The sequence below is a fragment of the Symphodus melops genome (assembly GCF_947650265.1).
Source record: "Symphodus melops genome assembly, chromosome: 7".
Lineage (NCBI taxonomy): Eukaryota > Metazoa > Chordata > Actinopteri > Labriformes > Labridae > Symphodus > Symphodus melops.
In genome coordinates, this window is record NC_136697.1 from 23,243,310 (window position 1) to 23,261,644 (window position 18,335).

General features: G+C 37.2%; 1 protein-coding gene across 2 annotated transcripts in view; it reads right to left on the reverse strand.

Moving 5' to 3' along the window:
* The window catches only part of vav3b (vav 3 guanine nucleotide exchange factor b), a 52,377-nt gene extending 36,846 nt beyond the window's left edge, over positions 1-15,531 (reverse strand). The window contains exons 1-10 of one of the 2 annotated variants that reach the window (XM_079348097.1): positions 15,114-15,531; positions 10,745-10,861; positions 4,224-4,282; positions 3,563-3,628; positions 2,805-2,922; positions 1,859-1,951; positions 1,412-1,480; positions 1,204-1,307; positions 826-925; positions 30-125 (exon numbers count right to left, since the gene is read on the reverse strand). In XM_079348097.1, the coding sequence (XP_079204223.1) occupies positions 30-125; positions 826-925; positions 1,204-1,307; positions 1,412-1,480; positions 1,859-1,951; positions 2,805-2,922; positions 3,563-3,628; positions 4,224-4,282; positions 10,745-10,861; positions 15,114-15,317 (1,026 nt within the window). In that variant the 5' untranslated portion in view covers positions 15,318-15,531. The remainder of the gene's footprint in view (positions 1-29; positions 126-825; positions 926-1,203; positions 1,308-1,411; positions 1,481-1,858; positions 1,952-2,804; positions 2,923-3,562; positions 3,629-4,223; positions 4,283-10,744; positions 10,862-15,113) is intronic. The other variant, XM_079348098.1, reaches the window with a different exon arrangement.
* Positions 15,532-18,335: the final 2,804 nt, after the last annotated feature.

The following is an 18,335-nucleotide window of genomic DNA, read 5'->3' on the forward strand; positions in this document are numbered from 1 at the left end:
TAAATTAGGTGGAGTTAAACCTTGCCAACCTGTAGAAGTAGATGGTACTTCAGCACTCGTTGCATTGGGACAACCAGCAGATCTCTCAGTGTAAACTTCCCGTTGTTGGCTCTTTTTGAACACTCCTTCAACAAATTCCAAATCACATATTTGTAACAGCATGAGCTGAAATGCATCATTACACAGATGACATTAAATGAGCATAACATTTAAAATGCAAGATTACTGATGTGAGTTGTAGTCACGCAATGTATCACCATTGCATCATTGCATCATGGTGCAATAACATTTCATGTTCAGATAATTTGAGGTGTATGACATTTAACGTTCAATAATAATCCTAGTGCAATAACATTTCATATGCACTAATTACGGTGCATTACAATTTAATGTGCAATAATATCCTTCTAAGATTTGAAAACACCTAATACATGTACTAAATTGTTTTCCAAAAACTTGTTTTCTCTATCACTCTTATCTCTAATTGTTCATACCTATTATGGAACAGGCATGTGGGCACAGTGGCATTTGGGAATATGATTTAAAAAAACCATTTCTTTTGACTTTCATTGTACAATCTTCTTTTTTGTTGCCAAATTGCTGTTCTCTACCTAAAGCATAAACACATCTGTCATTGTGTTTATTCATCTGTTTAAGGGAGCATCATAAATCTAAAATGTGTTATTGTTAATTTTAATATATTTTTTAAATATCACCGACGTAAAAACATTTTTTTTACTTCACGCAGACTCAGGTGTTAGTTAGTATTTGTAATGCACAAAATAAACACTAGAGACCGCTATGACTATAGATCTGATGTCTTACCTCCAGCTTTAGTCGAACATCCTCTTTCTCTTTGCAAATGAGGTCTAAAACAGCAATGGCGAGCTCTACCCGACTGCAGTATATCCCATAAATGAGCAGTCTACAATTCAGAGGAATGACACTTAGAGAAAATGACTGTGTGTATTCTTTTTTGTGTTATGAACAAGACATAGTGATGACACACAACTGAAAAGTATCACATTGTTACTCATAATATGAAGCCGTCGTGTGTCTCATAGTAGAGATCTTATATTACAGATATCTAAACTTCATCATGATTATTACCAAAAAGGAAATCCTTCCTCTGATATGGGCAGATCTCACAAAGTCAATATACTTGTGTTAGATAGAGTGTCAGTGAAGAGCATTTATAAATACCTGTCTTTGTAGCTAATGAATATTTGATAGAGATTTAAGGCGTTTTTGTTTAAGATGGAGTCCTGAACATCAACCATCAGGCTCTTGTGAACTTTAACCAAGTCCTGTAAAAAAAAAGGAGAAAAAAAAGGGGGAAACCTTAAAATCAGCAGGTCAACATATTTTTGCTCATGTCACACAAACTGACAGAAAAACTGAAGGAACTTACTGGAATGTTGACAAAGACTTTGTCGATTTCAGCTGCAGAGAAAAATCTCTTCAGAGGATTCAGGAAATACTACAGAAAAGAAAACAATAAACTAAATGAAAACAACTTGTGAAACATTTGGTTCTTTCTGCACGATACTGTCTCAAAATTAAATTCAACTTGGAATAATTGTTATGGTAATTTAATCTGTGACAAGACAGCAACAGCTGAGTGGCTATAACTTCCTTAATGCTCAAAGCACTTTGTCATGTGCATGACATATGTTTTTGCTGATGTTTCATTTGAAGCTCAAAATCTTCTGTAGTAATCTTCTGTAGCATGCAGTATCATTCAGTCCCGCCATCAATTATGGATTAAGAATCACCATCAATGTTGTGGTTAGTGTGACCAAGCGTAGAGCTATACACTAAGGTCAGATGATAGGTCATACTAAAGGAGATTTGGTACCTTTTCTATGGACTCCAGAGTCTCTGTGTATTTCTCCTCTGTTTGTTTGATCTCTGTAAGGCAGCAGCTGCGGACATCTACCTCTGCCTGCTTCTAGAAAGACACACAAGTAAAAAAAAAAATCTTTAACATCATCAGCATGTACGTAAATCAAGATAGCGAGGTAACAGCAAAAACACAATAGTAAATAACAATGGACTAAAGATGGATCCCTGTGGTACTCCCAGTGCATAACATTGTTGTTAAATAACCAAAAACGTAACATAGTTCATGTGTTCATACTTTTATAAACACATTACCTTCAAGAGTCTATAAGAGTCTTATAGCTATTCAGTGGGCACAACTCTCTTGTGTGAACGCAGCTGGTAATATTCATGAGAGTAAATCATCAACAAGTTGGCTTGGTGATGATGATTACATCAGATGACTGCTGCCTGACAGGTGTGATTGTACACATAATCGAGCTGTTTTATAGTCTTTTCTGCTTGCAAATTTCCTTCTCATTAGTTAAACTGTCATAACATCGAACTGTGTTGCTTCAACCACCTCTGCTGCAATTTAGCAACTTGTTACACATTACGAACTTCAGCAGCAGCCTTTTTACACCATGTCTTGCCTCCTTAGACCTTCCCCTTCTGTCTGAAAGGGTAAATATTTTGCTGTGAATAACACGTGTGAAAGAGCAACAGAGGAAGATTTCAGAGGCAGCCTGTCCTGAAAGTTTCCAGAATATTTTCGGAGTGCATGTGTAAAAGGGCTCAAGAATTCAACGATTTCCTCATAATAAGTTTCAGTTGCAGATTTTATCCAATGAATGTACTAATTCAAAAATGACATTACAAAAGTAAAGTATTTTGAAACAAGTTAAATATAAGTTACATTTGTAAGTATCCTGCCCTGGAGTAAGTGTACTGCTTGTATGTGTGGGTATGAATTAATGCTATACCAAAGAGGGGTGCTGCCCAGTCCTCATGAGGTCTTCATAGATTTCTCCACCTGCATAGTCTTCCTCTACTCCGTAAACAGCTGCGTACAAGTCATCCTCATCCTCCAGGGCATTTTCACTATCATACAAACGACCACAGACATACAAATTATTATTTTTAAATGTTTTGAATCAAAGCAAAAATGAACTTCTAGCTAGTAGTGCAACAAATTAGTTATGAATGTACATGTGCCAATGTTTAAAAAATAAACAGATATAAACAAAAGGCAACACACCATCTGAACACAGTGTATGTGTCTTTGTCATTACAATTGATAGATTAATTGAGAAAACATGGAGAATCAGGACTTAGGTGGCTTGTTTTCTCATATTTATCAACACATCATGAATTTCTAATCGCTGCAAGTACTGGAAACTAATATCAAACAGACAATTTATAGACAGCATTTCCTGGAACTGTAATGTGACATGAAATAAATTCAAATTTGATTTCTGTTCTCAACACTGATTTCTTTTTATCTACCTATCAAGCTGTCAACAGCACCCATCAAAATTCTTGATGTGGGTGGTTTGCAAGCACTCAGCAAAAATATGCAGAATTACTCATAAGTTCCATCCGACAGTCAGAGAGAAACAGAGCCAAGCCTTTTACCAAAACATGTGGGTGTAAGACCCCTGGAGAGCATGGATGATGAGCAGAAATAATCATATTCTATCAACACCAGTAATGGCCCTGCAGAGAGGAGCCTCATACATACTCAATCAAGTCTTCCAGATTATTGTAAATGTCCTCGTCTTTTAGGCTTTCCTCAGTCGGGAACGGCCTGGAAATGACAAAAAAGCAGCGTGAGGTGCAGAAAGAAATACAGCAAAGAAACTCATATTAACTTTTGATGTCTTGAATTATATTTAAATGTCCATAACTGCTAAATGTGCGGAGGGATGGCATATAAATCTAGTGTTTAAAAATGTCACGATTTATCAGTGAGCCTTATTGTCTTAAATTGGAAATATGCAAATCTCCTAATTTCACATTCAGAGGATACATTCCAAAATAAAATAAATATGAAAGACATTTAGAGAAATAATATATGGTGCAAACATATCTTAAAATATTACAATAACTCAGAGGTTGAAGAACAACATTATTACTTATTTATCATTATGCTTATTTCCTGTGTTTTTTCACTTTCATTAATTGTTTTTGTTTGTTCATTTCATTTCTGATAATACATTTGAGTAAATAAAAACGTGTAAACGTGGGGATTACTGAGCATTATGGGGTAATGTGGCTGTAGTGTCAGTAAGGGGGTGAGGAGGTGGAACTGAGGTTGCAGTTTCAGGGCACGTTCTCTAAAAACAATATCAATGTCTATAAAATAACAAACCTTTTGTTAGTGTTTTTGCTTGGTAACTTACTTGAATCCTCCTTGCTGTGCAATTAATGTGTATGACAGTTTAGATAGGGTGTCCATAACCTGGTTAAAAAGACAAACAAGGGTTTATTCATATTTTCAATATCAGAATCAAAGACAAACAATGAGAGGAGCGAACAGAGCAAGAGAGCAAAGAATTCTTGCTAATTCTGCGCTCAAGTCATATAATTTAAAAACCCGAATACATTTTTGACAACCGCATACATGTTTCTCTGCTGAACGATACTGATTTGTTGATTGATGCTTGAGATTTAGCAACTAACAAGCGACAACTTAGCTTTTATTAAGTAACCAAGTTTTGAAGCCCTTCGTCAACGTCACAAAATAACACAGCAAACAACTATATAGTAAGCAGTTGTGACACCTTGGCAATTATTCAGCATCAAGCTAGCTGAAGAGATGAATTAACTGATTTAGGTATAGACATGTCTTTCAAGGTCACTTAAAACAAGCAACACAGGCCTTATCTTATGCCTTTATACTTTGAAATAAAGTGTTTATCTGGATTTCTATAGTTAATGTGGTTTATAATAATTGTAATCAGCTAAGATTTGAGTGTTGCTGTGACTGCAGACAGCTGTTAGCTTTAAACAAGGGTGAAAACTGTTGTCAAGCAAAAATCAGTGCAAAACACATTGGTGTTGTTCACTCTCAGTGAATTATAAAGCAATCAATGAAAGGGCAATGTGTCGTCATGATTTCATTCAGTTTTTAGGAGAAAAAGTTTTAAGGAGAAAAAGTAAGAAACCCTTTCTTACGTTAGCTTGTTTGCTATCAACTCAGTTTAGAGCAAATTTTACAAAGCCTATTCATTTACAAATTAAAAGCTTTTTATAGATATCAGAACCACTACCAAGAAGTAGTTACTCATTGTTTTATTAAAGTGAGTTTAATTATTAAAGTTAAGTTTATTCACTTATTTTCTTAAGAAAGACTGGAAAGTTGCGACAGAGTGACTAAGACACAGCGACAGAAAAAGACAAACACTGGTCGCAGGAAATGGTCATGTCACCACAGACTCTCACACCTTTTCATCAACCTGTTTGTGTCACAGACAAAGAAACAGAAAAAGAAAGTAAGGAAAGTCTGCTCTGTTTTGAAAAAAAAAGCAATATTTTAAGTCTCTTCTGTCTGCTTCTCTTGGAGGATACACTACCAAACTGAAAATATCCCACCTTTTTAATAACTAAAGTCATGTTTTTACCAGTCATATTTATGTATTAATTCATATGTATTTTGTTATTAAACACATTTTAATTCTGATGGGAAAATAAACTACTTAGAGCTCATGCATGGTTGTTTACCGTTAGATTTAAGCAAGATTTGTGTGATAATCCGACATTAGTTGTGTATTTATGTGTCTGTAACCACAAATAACACTGAAAAGCTGGACTGATTTGAATTCCAGCATCGAAAAACTGTGCTATAGTACCGTAAATTTTGGACTATAAGCCGCTACTTTTTTCTCACACTTCGAGCACTGCGGCTTCTACTCCGGTGCGGCTAATGCATGGATTTTTTATGGGGGACAATGAGCTTCTGCCGCAAAAACATTTGACTTCGTCACGTCGGATCTTAATATCAGTCATTTTGCGCTTCATGCACGCACCCTCATGATGGAAAACACACGGAGAAATACATATGATGCAGCTTTCAAGTTAAAGGCGATCGACCTGGCTGTCAAAGAAGCTAACAGAGCTGCTGCACGTTAAGATGACACTGACAGCGACAACAGAGACTGAGGAAGTGAGTAATGAAGTCATTCTGAGGCAGTGAATGGATGGACTTTTTCTTGTGAATATATATATATATATATAGTCATCTTTTTCATCAGCCGTGTTACAGACACCGTCGGCTAGGCTTCGTATTGTAACGGTTCATGTTGTAAAGTCAGTAGTTGATAATGTGTTCATAATTCCGATTATGTGGAGAGTCAGTGAATGCACCAGCGAGAACGTGTTGAGTGGCTGTATGAGAGAACGCTGGGGGAGAGAGTTGGATTGTTACGGCAAGTTATGTGTTGCTCTCTGCTGTAAACGGCGTGGTCACGGCCGACAGTGATCGGGTTATTAAAAGTTATTATTTGAACGCTCTCGTCGTCCTTTAACGTCCGTACGGACGCTACAGTATTTGCGGATGTTACCGGTAGCCTACGTCTGTGTAAATAGCTCTTGTTATAGCGTGGACACCTGCGGCTTATAATCAAGTGCGGCTTATATATGTACAAATACATTTATTTACTTATTTTTAGCCGGTGCGGCTTATATCCAGGTGCGCTCAATAGTACGGAATTTACGGTAATCCTTCGAATGAGCACTATTTTGATCCAGTCTGATACGACATCATTACTGAGCAGACAGATGAACCAGAGGATGTTTTTATTAACTTCTGCTGGTTGGTTTGGGTCACACAGTGTAGTCAGTGGGTGATAAAGGATAAACATGAAGGGTTAAAGGATGACATGACATCAGCTCAATGACCTCAAAAATGGTAGGGAAAAAATGTATGCTGAAGAAGATCATCCTATGTGTATTTCTATTTATCAAATTGAATGATTTAATGTTTTTAAATGCACAGATTATGAGATTGAACAATTTTATTGACTTTTTCTGTTTATATTATTCTCCATTGACTCTCAAGAAGCTAGTAGAGAGATAAGAAAGCTTAAAATGCTTTAATATAATGATTTGGATGTGCATGCATGGTTAAAAAGAAAGTAGATGGGGTTAGATGTAACTGCTTGTCTATCTGCAGTGTATCTCCTCTTCCTGTGTGAATGCGTGCTGTGGCTTTGTCTGATCAAACCAGTTGTTCGTGTGACTGAAAAGAGTTGTGTTAGTAGAGCTGACGGGTCTCTAAATCTGTTTCAGTTATCTACAGCTGCCCCGATGTCTTTTTCTTGTAGAAAAGCAATAAATTGGTTGCCAAGTGTGATAATTTCACAATGTTTTAAACAGTGGGGTATACTTACCGCTGAAACAACTCAAAACACTATAAGTAAGTTGATTTTATTGTCTCCCTTAGGAGAACTTTGTTTTGGACACAAGAGAATATCCCAAGCAATTCAGTAACTGCATCACAAAGTAAGAACTTCGTCCCTCGAGTGTAAATATCAATCTTCTGCACGTATGACATTACATAACTGATAAAATACTAAAGAAAGTCAATGATGTGCAGAAATAATCAGCTATTTTTAAGAAGACTTAATTAACAGGCTAAACACTTAATATTTAAGACAGAGGTGTAAAAGTGACTGAAGTGTTTTTCTCACACCTAGTAGTACTCTGCTTCATACCCTAAGATTTAGCCACATGTGACTGCAGAAGTAAAGCCACAACCTGAGACGAAATCCAACCACTGTGGTGAGTCTGGCCTCTTTCCAAAATGTCCCCAAGAGCAACTTAGAGATGATAGCAAACACACAAATATGTGTAACAGAACATTTTATATACCTAACTCTCAAAGAGGTCAAAGAACAGTGTCTTTTTTTTTTTTTTTTTTTATCTGTCAGAGTCAGAAGACGTGGGTTTTAAGATGCGTGTGACTTTCTCTCTCTCTCTCATTTTATAGCTAGCATCCGGCAGAAACAAAAGGTCAAGCAATCAAATATAACTGAATAATTATTAAGGTTTTGTTCAAAACCATGGGGTCCATGAGAGAGTGCATGAGATGTCTGGGGAGTGTAATGCTGTTTACTCTAACGTTGTCGAGATTACTTTTTAAATCATTTTAAACATTACTGGGAAAATTATACAAAGGCCTTTGACAAGAGCAAGTGTGTATTCTGAGAGGATTCTATCAATGAAAACAAAATTTTTAATAGCAATGTACCACATTTTTTTCTTTGTAGGTCTTCATTGGGGATCCCATGTTCCTAGATACAAGTGTGTGTGTGTGGGGGTTTCGAGGTTCGAGGACAGGTAGGATTTGCAACTTTTCAACAGAGATAGGCTGTAGCTGTTTGGCCAGGCTTCCAGTTGTTATGCTATGCTAAACTAATCAACTTCTGGCTGCAGCTTTATTTTCTACCCTTCAGAAAAAAAACATCTTTGTCCCCAAGGAAAATATCAAACTAGCCGTGCCTTTAGCATTAGATCCACTGCTCCGTTCACTCAAATTGAGTGTGCTAACATTTGTTTACAGGCGAGTGGGCATAAATTCATGCTGATAGAACACAACCAATTTCCTCCTACTGTCATTTCTCTGGCCCTTGGCCTTTAACAAGCTCAGCTCCCCAGGGTGAAGCCTGTAGTATCTTAGCGGAAGAATGTAGGTTAGAGAGCTCCCATTTGATATTCAGTGGACTAATACTCAGTCAACGGGCAGGGTTGGCACAACTCAACCCTAGTGGATTAAACTGGCTAAGATTTGAGATGTTCTCTTTTGGATGTTTTTTTCTGGAAAATAAGGAAGAGATTGAATATTTCTTGTTGGACTTTGTGACCCTTCCTGGGAGCAGCCCAGTGGCTGAACCTGCACACACCCATATTTGTAACTAATGATGCAGCGCAATCTTGCCCCCTCCGGAAGCTTGTTTGTTTGATGGACAACCCTTGAACATGACTGAGATTATGCAGCCCGGCCTGGATGTAGTGCACATATTTGCAGGCAGCACCTCCCCTATGGGATTATCGCCAGCCAGATTAACTGGAAGCTTCTTTAGAACACAACGCTCTGAAGTGAAAGAAAAGAGAGCCTGTGTGGGGAAACTGCACGCACCTCTAACATTTGTTGAGAACAAATAATCACTGCCTCTCCAGAGAGGTGTGGTAAATTAGCCTGATTAAAGGACTTTTGCCAATTTCTTCAGGAGCATTAAACTTTTTATTCCTTTATCTCATGAATCTGGAGAACTTGAACGACATAAAACAGTTTAAATTATCTTAAATAAATACTCGGTCATTTATATTTGGTAAATGGTAAAAGGACTTTGTTTAGCGCCTTTACACCACAGGTCACAGGACACACTGATGGAAGAGTGACTGTGCAAAGTGACCATCAGAAGTAACTAATCCCATTCATACACATGCATTTGCCAAAGCAGCGGGAGCAATTAAATGTCATGGCCAAGGACACTTTGGACATGTGGCTGCAGGAGGTAAGCTCGGGATTGAACCCACAAACCTTCTGTTTGAGATATAACAGACTCTGCCTACTGAGCTGCAGCCACCCCAAAACAACAACACTTTGCCTTTTTTTTTTTTTTTTTTTACAGATAATCTAATCACATGCAGAAACTAGTTAAAAAGCTGTCCACATTAGTCTACTGACTAATAAAAGAATATTAAAACCCTCTTTTTAAATGATGTGTATATTGAATGAATTCTCTGTGTTTGAAAAGGCTCTGAAAGTGTAACATTGAAGCAAATAATACAGGATTTCCCTCGGTGAAAGCCAGAGACGCTCTCACAATTCATGAATGTTTTGAAGTAAAGCTACGCAGAGAACATCTTGAACTAAGGAAATGTGAGAGTGAGTATAGTCAGAGTGCTTTCATCTTCTCTTCAGAGTTAAATCAGGCTCCTTTGCTGCGAGCAAGTAGTGTGGAGTTGAAATGGAGGAGCGCACTACAAACCCACTGACCTGGTAACACTGTGCACACACACTAAACCAGCACCCGCAATAACACAATAAAAAGCACACGACTGATTCCTTTGAAAGTGCAGCAGGAAAGTGCAATGACAGGCGATGGGTAGACAAATATTGAATGCACATGCACGCGTGCGCGCACACACACACACACACACACACACATCATGCAAGAGAAGAGAATATTCCACCTCTGACCAGTTCTACATCTCGTGGGTCTTCTTTGCCTGAATTTCCCTCGGGATCAATAAAGTATCTATCTATCTATCTATCTTTGTAAAACTACGTTTTCTTCAGAAGTATATTCAAGCTGTAAATATGTGGATGTTGGACACGCAGTTTTTTCTTTTCCAATGCAGGTGAAATTTAGTGATGAAGTGAAGACAGTTCATATATGTTAATAATTTCTTGTTTTTAGGTTGTGATTTTTACCTTATCTGAATGCATACAGTACAGAGAGCGTAACACAATCTGAATGCGGATTTCACACAACATTAGTATGACATTTTCGAAAGGAAGATTACTTACATATACTTGCTGATACTTGCTCACGTAAGAATATTAAACCTGCAAACCTTTTTGGTTTGGTCTACTCCATGAAGTTAAACAAAGAGTATTGGTTTTGTTTAGGCATGATGCACTTTTCTTGGTTTAAAAAGAGAATTGAAAAAGCAAGACTTGTTGCTGTTTGGCATACTAGACTGATTGATTGGTCGATTGATTGAACTAGAAAGGTGCCAGATCCTTAACACATCATTGCATGTAGAGAATAAGGGAGATAAAGAAGAAGAAGAAAAGAGCAGAGACGGGGGGGGAAAGGATGTGTGACCATAGAGAAAAATATCATTGCAGAAACAAAGGATTGTTTCATTGCTTGTGACAAAGGAAAAGAAAGTGATGAACGTGGGTGTTTACCTTTCCAAAGTCACGAACGTCAAAAAGATCAAAGGCTTCAAATAAGTCGCTTTTCTTCATCCCGAACACGTCACAACACGACGTCAGGAAGGTGCGGATGTTCTTTAAGCACAGGAACTACAAGGAGAGAAAGAAAATGATGATTGTGAATTCTGTATGCTTTGTCTCCTTACAGCTATGTGTTCTTTTTCATTTTCTACAATAATAGATCAGAATAAAAAAGTCCATAAAAAGGTCTGTTCAGTGGAGAAACATTGATATCTTTGCTGTTACTGCCAATCTGATGGGTTGTTGTTTTTTTTTTTTTTTTTTTTTTTTGGGGGGGGGTTTAACCAACAACCAATTACTGTCTCCTAAACAAGATGCTCGATTACGGGATGTGTTTAACTAATCTGATCCACTACTACTCAATGCATATCATTGAGAAATCCAAGTATAACAATGCTGAACTGACATTTCTTTACAGAAACAGTGTCAGGAAAAAAGCTGGGTTTTTTTGTTTTTGGAAGCTCTGTTTCACAAAAGATCAGCTGAGGTGTTGGCGGCAGGTCTGTCGATCATTGAGCAAAAGCAACTTTATCGCTGAAATTGTGGTTGAATGATGTAAATATCCTGTTAATGCTTTGGTGTCACAGAGACAAACAGGTGTGGGTTTACATTGTAGAAAACGGGACTGAATGGTAAAAGATTGCATCACCTGACGGCCAAGTTGCCTTCTCTGGTTTCATATAGTGTTTTTAAAGAGCTTCATTCTGAACTAGGAAATCTGACCTTTTTCAGGGCAAGGGTTTGCAACAATCAGTGTGTGTTTAATAAATGTTTCTGTTATTATTTTAAACTGTTTTATATTTGTGGTTGTTCTATATTTCATTCTGCAGGGCACCCCAGAATACATAAAATAAAAATTAGACCGATTTTTGTCTTTGTTTTTGCCTATCATCTAAATGAGCACATATTGAAAGTTGCATTTAAAGATTTACTGGTAAATCCCATTCATTATGTTTTCCCTTCTTAAATACGAATCAACACTATATAGGAAGGCACACAGAGCTTTAAGTTGTATTTTTTAATGTGAAGGAAAACTACAAACGCACCAAGCCAAACGAAAAACTGAGTCTTCTTTTGGTATCTCTTCCTTTTGGGATCAAATTCCAGTGGTAGATCTTTAACCAGAACATTTTATAATAAAGATAATGTCCTAATGGTTATGGGATTCAGGTGGAGGGTTTGGGCCACTTACACTAAAAATCCACCTACATAATTAGTGCTCAATAAACAAAAACGTACATTATGAAAACAAGCTAGTGCACGTGATGACTCAACTGTGTACTGTGTATGTGATCATTTGCAGTAAAAACAGAGCTGTGGAGAGATTCTTGAGAACAGATAGGTTGTTTTTTATCACGTCAGCTCATCATGGAGACGCCTGTAATCACTCAGTCGGCCCCTGGGGCCCCGTTTGTCTGTGAAGGAAGTGCATGAACATGACGACTTAACGCCCCCACCACACTCTTATTCCCGACTACAGTCTTTACCCGTGGTGCACACTTACTTCCCTTACACAGGGATAATGCTATTTTATTGAGTATATATTTTTCTGAACCTTACAATAGAATTTTAAAATCAAAATCCATATTTTGCGTTTGCAGAGGGGCCTATAAAAACTATCATCATTGTGCATTTCCTCCCAGTGCCCGCCTCTGATGTCCTCCACTCCATTACCTTCATGCACTCGCTTCCATTTCCTCAGATCTTAGGTCAGCAGGACACAATGAGAGGCCCATTTAAAATCTGGAGTCCACTGACACACACGTCTCTCTCTTCCATACTCTGATGGCCTACAGCTGCAGGGGACTGCTATCTATTGTTCAGCACACTGTGCCTTCAGCTTGCTTTTTACTGCTTGCATGAAAGATGGGTGGACCAGTGACAGGGAGCATGCACATCACTTCAGTAAGTAAGACAGATGCCTGGTTGGAAACTGACTTTTCCATATGCACAAATAAACACAGCTGAAATCTTTTGATGTAAACAAAAATAATCATCCTCAGTCTGTAATATGTCATCGGGTTGCAACAATACTAGAATTTTAAACCTCAATGTGTTAATATTAACCAAAAGATATCCAAACCTATTTCAAAACCACGGCAACAAAAATAGAAGCCATGAGCAACCAATAGAACAGGTATTACATTTCAAAAAAGAAATTTGCAAGGAAACATTGGTAATGTCGGGCAATCTAGACAGTACATTTCTCTCTTTTTGAAACCATCCATTTAATAAAATAAGCCAAATTGTATCATTTTAAATGACGTAATGAAAAAGGATCTAGTACATTAAGAGTCTTGAAACTCTTAAAATGTCATAATAACTAAATACTGTGCACGATTATCTCAGCATTTCTTGCAGGCATACTATACTGCAGGTGATTCGATCTTTATCCGGCCTTCTTAGAAGTCTAATACATACCATTGATTTATAGTCTATAGTCAATTTTGATTCCAAGAAATGCTGTGGTCTTCAATGTAAAAGTTCAAAATTAGCCAGAAAAAAAAAAAAGGACAACACGCAAACAGTAATAAAACTTCAGGTGCACAGCCCCAAAACGACTACAAAGAAAAGTCAACACACTCAATATCCTTTAAAGTATTATCTGGGTAGAGCAGCAGCGATACACGTACGCTGATGAGGGCTTTGTGCTTTGTGCTAAGATGCATCCGTTACACTGCTGCTCTACCCAGAAAATACAAACTTTAAAGGACATTCAGCAGCAGAGACTTTTCTTTCCAATAAAACCACCATGAAGTAGTTCTAATCATTTCTGATTGAACTATTTATGTTTACTCTTTGAGACAGATTGTTCATTATGAAGAATGTTTCGCGCCCCCTGTGAACAAAGCAGCACCTCTTTCAGTCTGTTTCATAACTGGATTAAAACTCTTCATATATTCAATTCAATGAAATAGCTATACCCTAAGTACACAATACAAATGGTTATAAATTAATAAAGATAGTCTGTCAAATCCGGAATTTAAACAACATGTAAATCTCAGTTTGTGAAATGTGATTTTCTACATCATAAAGATGATGTATTGTTCTTTATGATACATATGAACACCAATTAGATGCTCTTCTTTGCAGGAGTCCTGTTTAAAACAGAGATCTATGGCTTCTAGCGTTTGATTTGGAGTGTCAGAAAGTCTTATTGGTAACTTCACAGGCGATATAGGACTTCACACTCTCATCTATCCACGAGCTGCTGCACTCATAAGTTCCCTGACTGATGGGTGGATCAAAGACAGGATTTTTATCAGGCCTCTCCAGTGGCAGAGGGGAATTATTGGTTAAGAGAGGTCAAGCTTTGGACCATTCCTTTGAATTTCAAAGGCTGAGGGACCATAAGCACTCCCTCAGCTAATCAGAAAGACTTTTAAATTGTTTAGATATATTAACTTTTAAATAGAGATATAGAACAGTATGAAGTAAATGAATGAGTATACATTAACATGTTTAGAAGAAGTGAACTCCTACAGATGAGTCCACATTTGATGATCATCCGAGTCTGTCACTAGCAGACCAAAGGCAGACTGAAAAAAGAGGAGGATTGCTCTCCTTCCTCAAATTTGGACTTGAATGCAATATCATGCATGATGCATAAAGAATGGTCAAAAGCTTGTCCTGTGCTGCAAATCTCTGACAATTTACAGACTTGTTTGACCTCTGCTTTCACTTTCTTTAGAACTCTATAATAAGATCACTATAGGTAGTAGACGATTGCTTGCAGGTAATCACATAGATAGATAGATGGATGGATAGATACTTTATTGATCCCAAGGGAAATTCAAGTTCATTACCTGCATTAGAATGATCTCTAGTCAAACAGGGAGAACAGCTGCAAATGTAGAGCAGAAGTTCAACTTTATACATACAAAGTCTGTCTTTAAGCATATAAGAGACAAGGTTGTGTGGTCGTCCACTATAAGACTAAGTGTAGTCTTGGTTATTTGTAAATTTGGGTGATAGTGTTTGTATATTTGTACATTTTCTTTGATTTTATCTTTTGATACTTGACATGGCTTCTGCTGCACTGGTTTGCTCTAACAACATTTCGTTGTACTTGTACAATGACAATAAAGATATCTTATTTTATCTAATTTGACTAGAATGTCCTTTGATTGGGTTAATTGGGGTTCATTAAATGGCCTCACCTTTTGTTGAAATTTTGCACTGTTTACTTTGATAGCATGCTTCTTTTTGCAATCATGTCCATACAGATTTGGAGAGCCTCTAACTTCTCAGACAGTAGGCTACTATTTCCTATGCACACATTTAAGCCAGAAGTTGCCCAGAAAGCAGAATCGGTCAATACCTGTGACATCTGAGGCCGGAGGTTGATTTCTTTCAGGTTGATGGTTTGAGGTTTTAAGTTGTTGAGCAGTTGGCAAAGCAGCACCCCGTCCCGCAGGGTTTGCGCCAGGTCGAACACCTGCGCAGTTTCCGCAGTCACTCGGTGGTTCGCTGGCAGCACGTTGCAGCTGATCAGCCACATCGCACACTGCCTCCAGTACTCCATCGTCTCGAGTGGAAGCAGTTCCAGTGCTTCTAAAATGTGCAAGATTTGCCTCCGATGTTTAGTCTACGCACGGCATGACAGTTGAGTTGAGCGCGGACAGCTCGCCTCTCCAGACTCCAGCAGAGCCGCTGCAGCTTGAGACTGAAGGCTGAACAGCTGGGACACGCTGCGTGAAACCCCCCTCTCTGCATGAGCGAACTTCCCCTTCCTTTCTCTGTTGTGTTTTAACGGAGGTGGTCGTATAACTTGAACGAAATCTCTTTGTTATATATAGCCTATCCTCATGTCTTCATACCTGAAAGGAGTTTCCACTTCTCTTGGGGAAAGAAAAAAAAAAGCGCTGCAAAATCCCTGTTGGTGAAAGGTGTTTCTGTAGTAATATGTAGAGTAAAGCCTGATTTAGAACTTCTTTTGAAATCATTTTTCAACGTTAAGGCAAAATCCAATAGGCCTAAGGATGTTCATTTTTTTTAAGCCAAGGAGCTGCCACTTCAGATTAGTTACATTATAAATGAATCTGAGATCATTCAAACTAAATGGAAGGACAATTGTCATATTTATCCAAAACAATAAATGAAATGATAAGAAAGATAAAGGCCTGTTTGTCCAATTAGTCTTTTGCTTAGTTAAAATTTCTCGCTCATCAAATCGCTTACATGAGGCCTAAAGAGTAATCCTCTCCTCTCTCAGCTGACATTCCTTGTGTGGATTAAGAACTGCTGACAGGTGACTTTAAAGCTCCTGCAGAGTTTTTAACTGGTTGTGAAATTGACAGGGCTGACACTGATGCTTAAATGACTAAAAAAAACAGTCAAACAGAAAGCTCTGATCTGGGTTCAAACTGAGGTAGAGAATGAATTATCCTGCTTTGGGATTCACTGTACATCTCTGTCATTAAACCCATGACATAAACACAGGAAGGAAACCGAGGGATCCCATCTTGTTTCCCCCTGAGTCATGGAGCCAGATGTTTCCTTACGGTTCAGAAACCTCAGCGAAAGAGAGAAAACTGGAAAAAAACACTCTCTTGTTTATATTAATAAATAATAATAACTTTATTTATAACACCTTTAAAAACAGATGTTACAATGCAATGGCAAGAACTCCGACACAAAACAATAAACATCAACTGTAAGGCCAAACAGAGACATTTCTACAGAGGGAGCTATATGTACACATAAATGCAAACACCAGAAATAATACAATAAGACAATAAACCACAGGCAGTTTTAAAAATCAGATAAGTCTATAACATTTTTAGAAGAAGAAGAAGACGACATCACAGGGAATAAAATAAATGGACACAGAAAAGGGGTGAAATAAAGGAAAGTTGGTAAAAAAAAAAATTATGCAGCAAAGGTCAGAAGAGTGAGACTTTTTAAGAAAGTATAAAAAGAATAAGAGCAAAATGAATAGAGGAAGGAGTAAATGTACGTAAAGGCTTAGCCATTAAAAGAAGAGTTAAGAAGTTAAATATAATCTATGATACAATAAAACACACCACATTAATGTAATGAATAAATATTGATAATGACCACTACAAATAACTCCTAATTTTCATTATACAGTATATAATTTCATGTTTTTTAATCCCTGCCCAATGAATGTTTAAAAAAAACTTTGAAGAAAACTGCTGATAAATGTCCACTGAAATAAATTAAATAAATGATCTTATTATTAATGTTTCCTTTTGTAGTCACAATAAATCAAGTGAATATATCTTCAAAATGATGATCCCAGAAATTGAAGCCACCAATCAGCTGTTCCGAGCTCCTGATTTTCATTATTCTAATTATTACAGTTGATTCCTTTTTCAGTTAACTAATTCATCTTTTTATCAGCCACACTCATATTCACACCTATGGGCAATTTAAAGTCACCAATTAACCTAACTAGCATGCACTGTGAGTTAAAGCTGAGGTATACAGACTTGCAGACAAACACAGAGAGGCCCTGACCGACGGGGAATTCAACCAGAAACCTCCTTGCTGTGAGGCAACAACACTGACCATGCAGCACCATGTAGCCCCTATAAATGAATATCATTATATTTCTTAAGTGGTTATTTATTTAAAATGTGAATTTTTTGACAAAATGTGGGTGTAGTTGAAGAAGATATATGGAAAACATTCCCTTTGCAAAATTGTGAGAATATCTTTGATCATACCAGTCAGTTGATGTAAACATTTCCACACAACTGTTTCCTATGTAAGTGGTGATTGTGAAACATAACACCTTGAATGGGTGATAATTGTTATAGAATTTCTTTAATTACTTAGTGAATGTGTAATGTTAATTCACTGTTGCTGATGTCTGTCAGACCAGATACAGGTAAGCTTTGTCTAGAGACCAAGGACAGCTTTCTGATATCTGCAGGATGTTTGGGAGAACTTGTTGTTTACTCCAGGCTCCTAGACGTCATAGATTATTCTAGGTGGGTCAACGTGGCACGACCTTGTTGATGAGAATATATTTTTAAATATATGCAGAGCCTTTGTAAGTTATCTTTGAGCATGACACTGAATCACAAATGTGATGTTGAATCATGTCTATAAACTTTCTTCAACGTAAGCCATCTGAGTCTAAGGAGTCTTATTGTGTGAGTGTGAGTCAAGTCTTGATCATTTCCTTGACAATAAACTGTGTTGAATCTGTCAATGCAGGATAAAACCGTTTGTTACTTGATCATGCAGGTCTGTCTTGAAAAAGCTGAAAAGGCCTCTGTGCAAACTTTGATTAATTGTTTATTTCAAAATAAAGTTAAAATTAGATAAACCCAAAAAAAAGACTGGATATAAGTATTTGAAAAGGAGTAGGAATAGGCCTAAGTAAAAGTTTGTATAAAAAAACATATATCCCTACACCCATATTACATTTCTTTTATTACTTTATTGATTATTCCAATATTGACAATTACTAAAAGAAGAAATAAAAGAATGTATAAAATCTCCTGTGATGAGTTTTTGACTGGTAATATGAAACAGACTGAAATCAATACTAATTCCTTTACGTGACCTA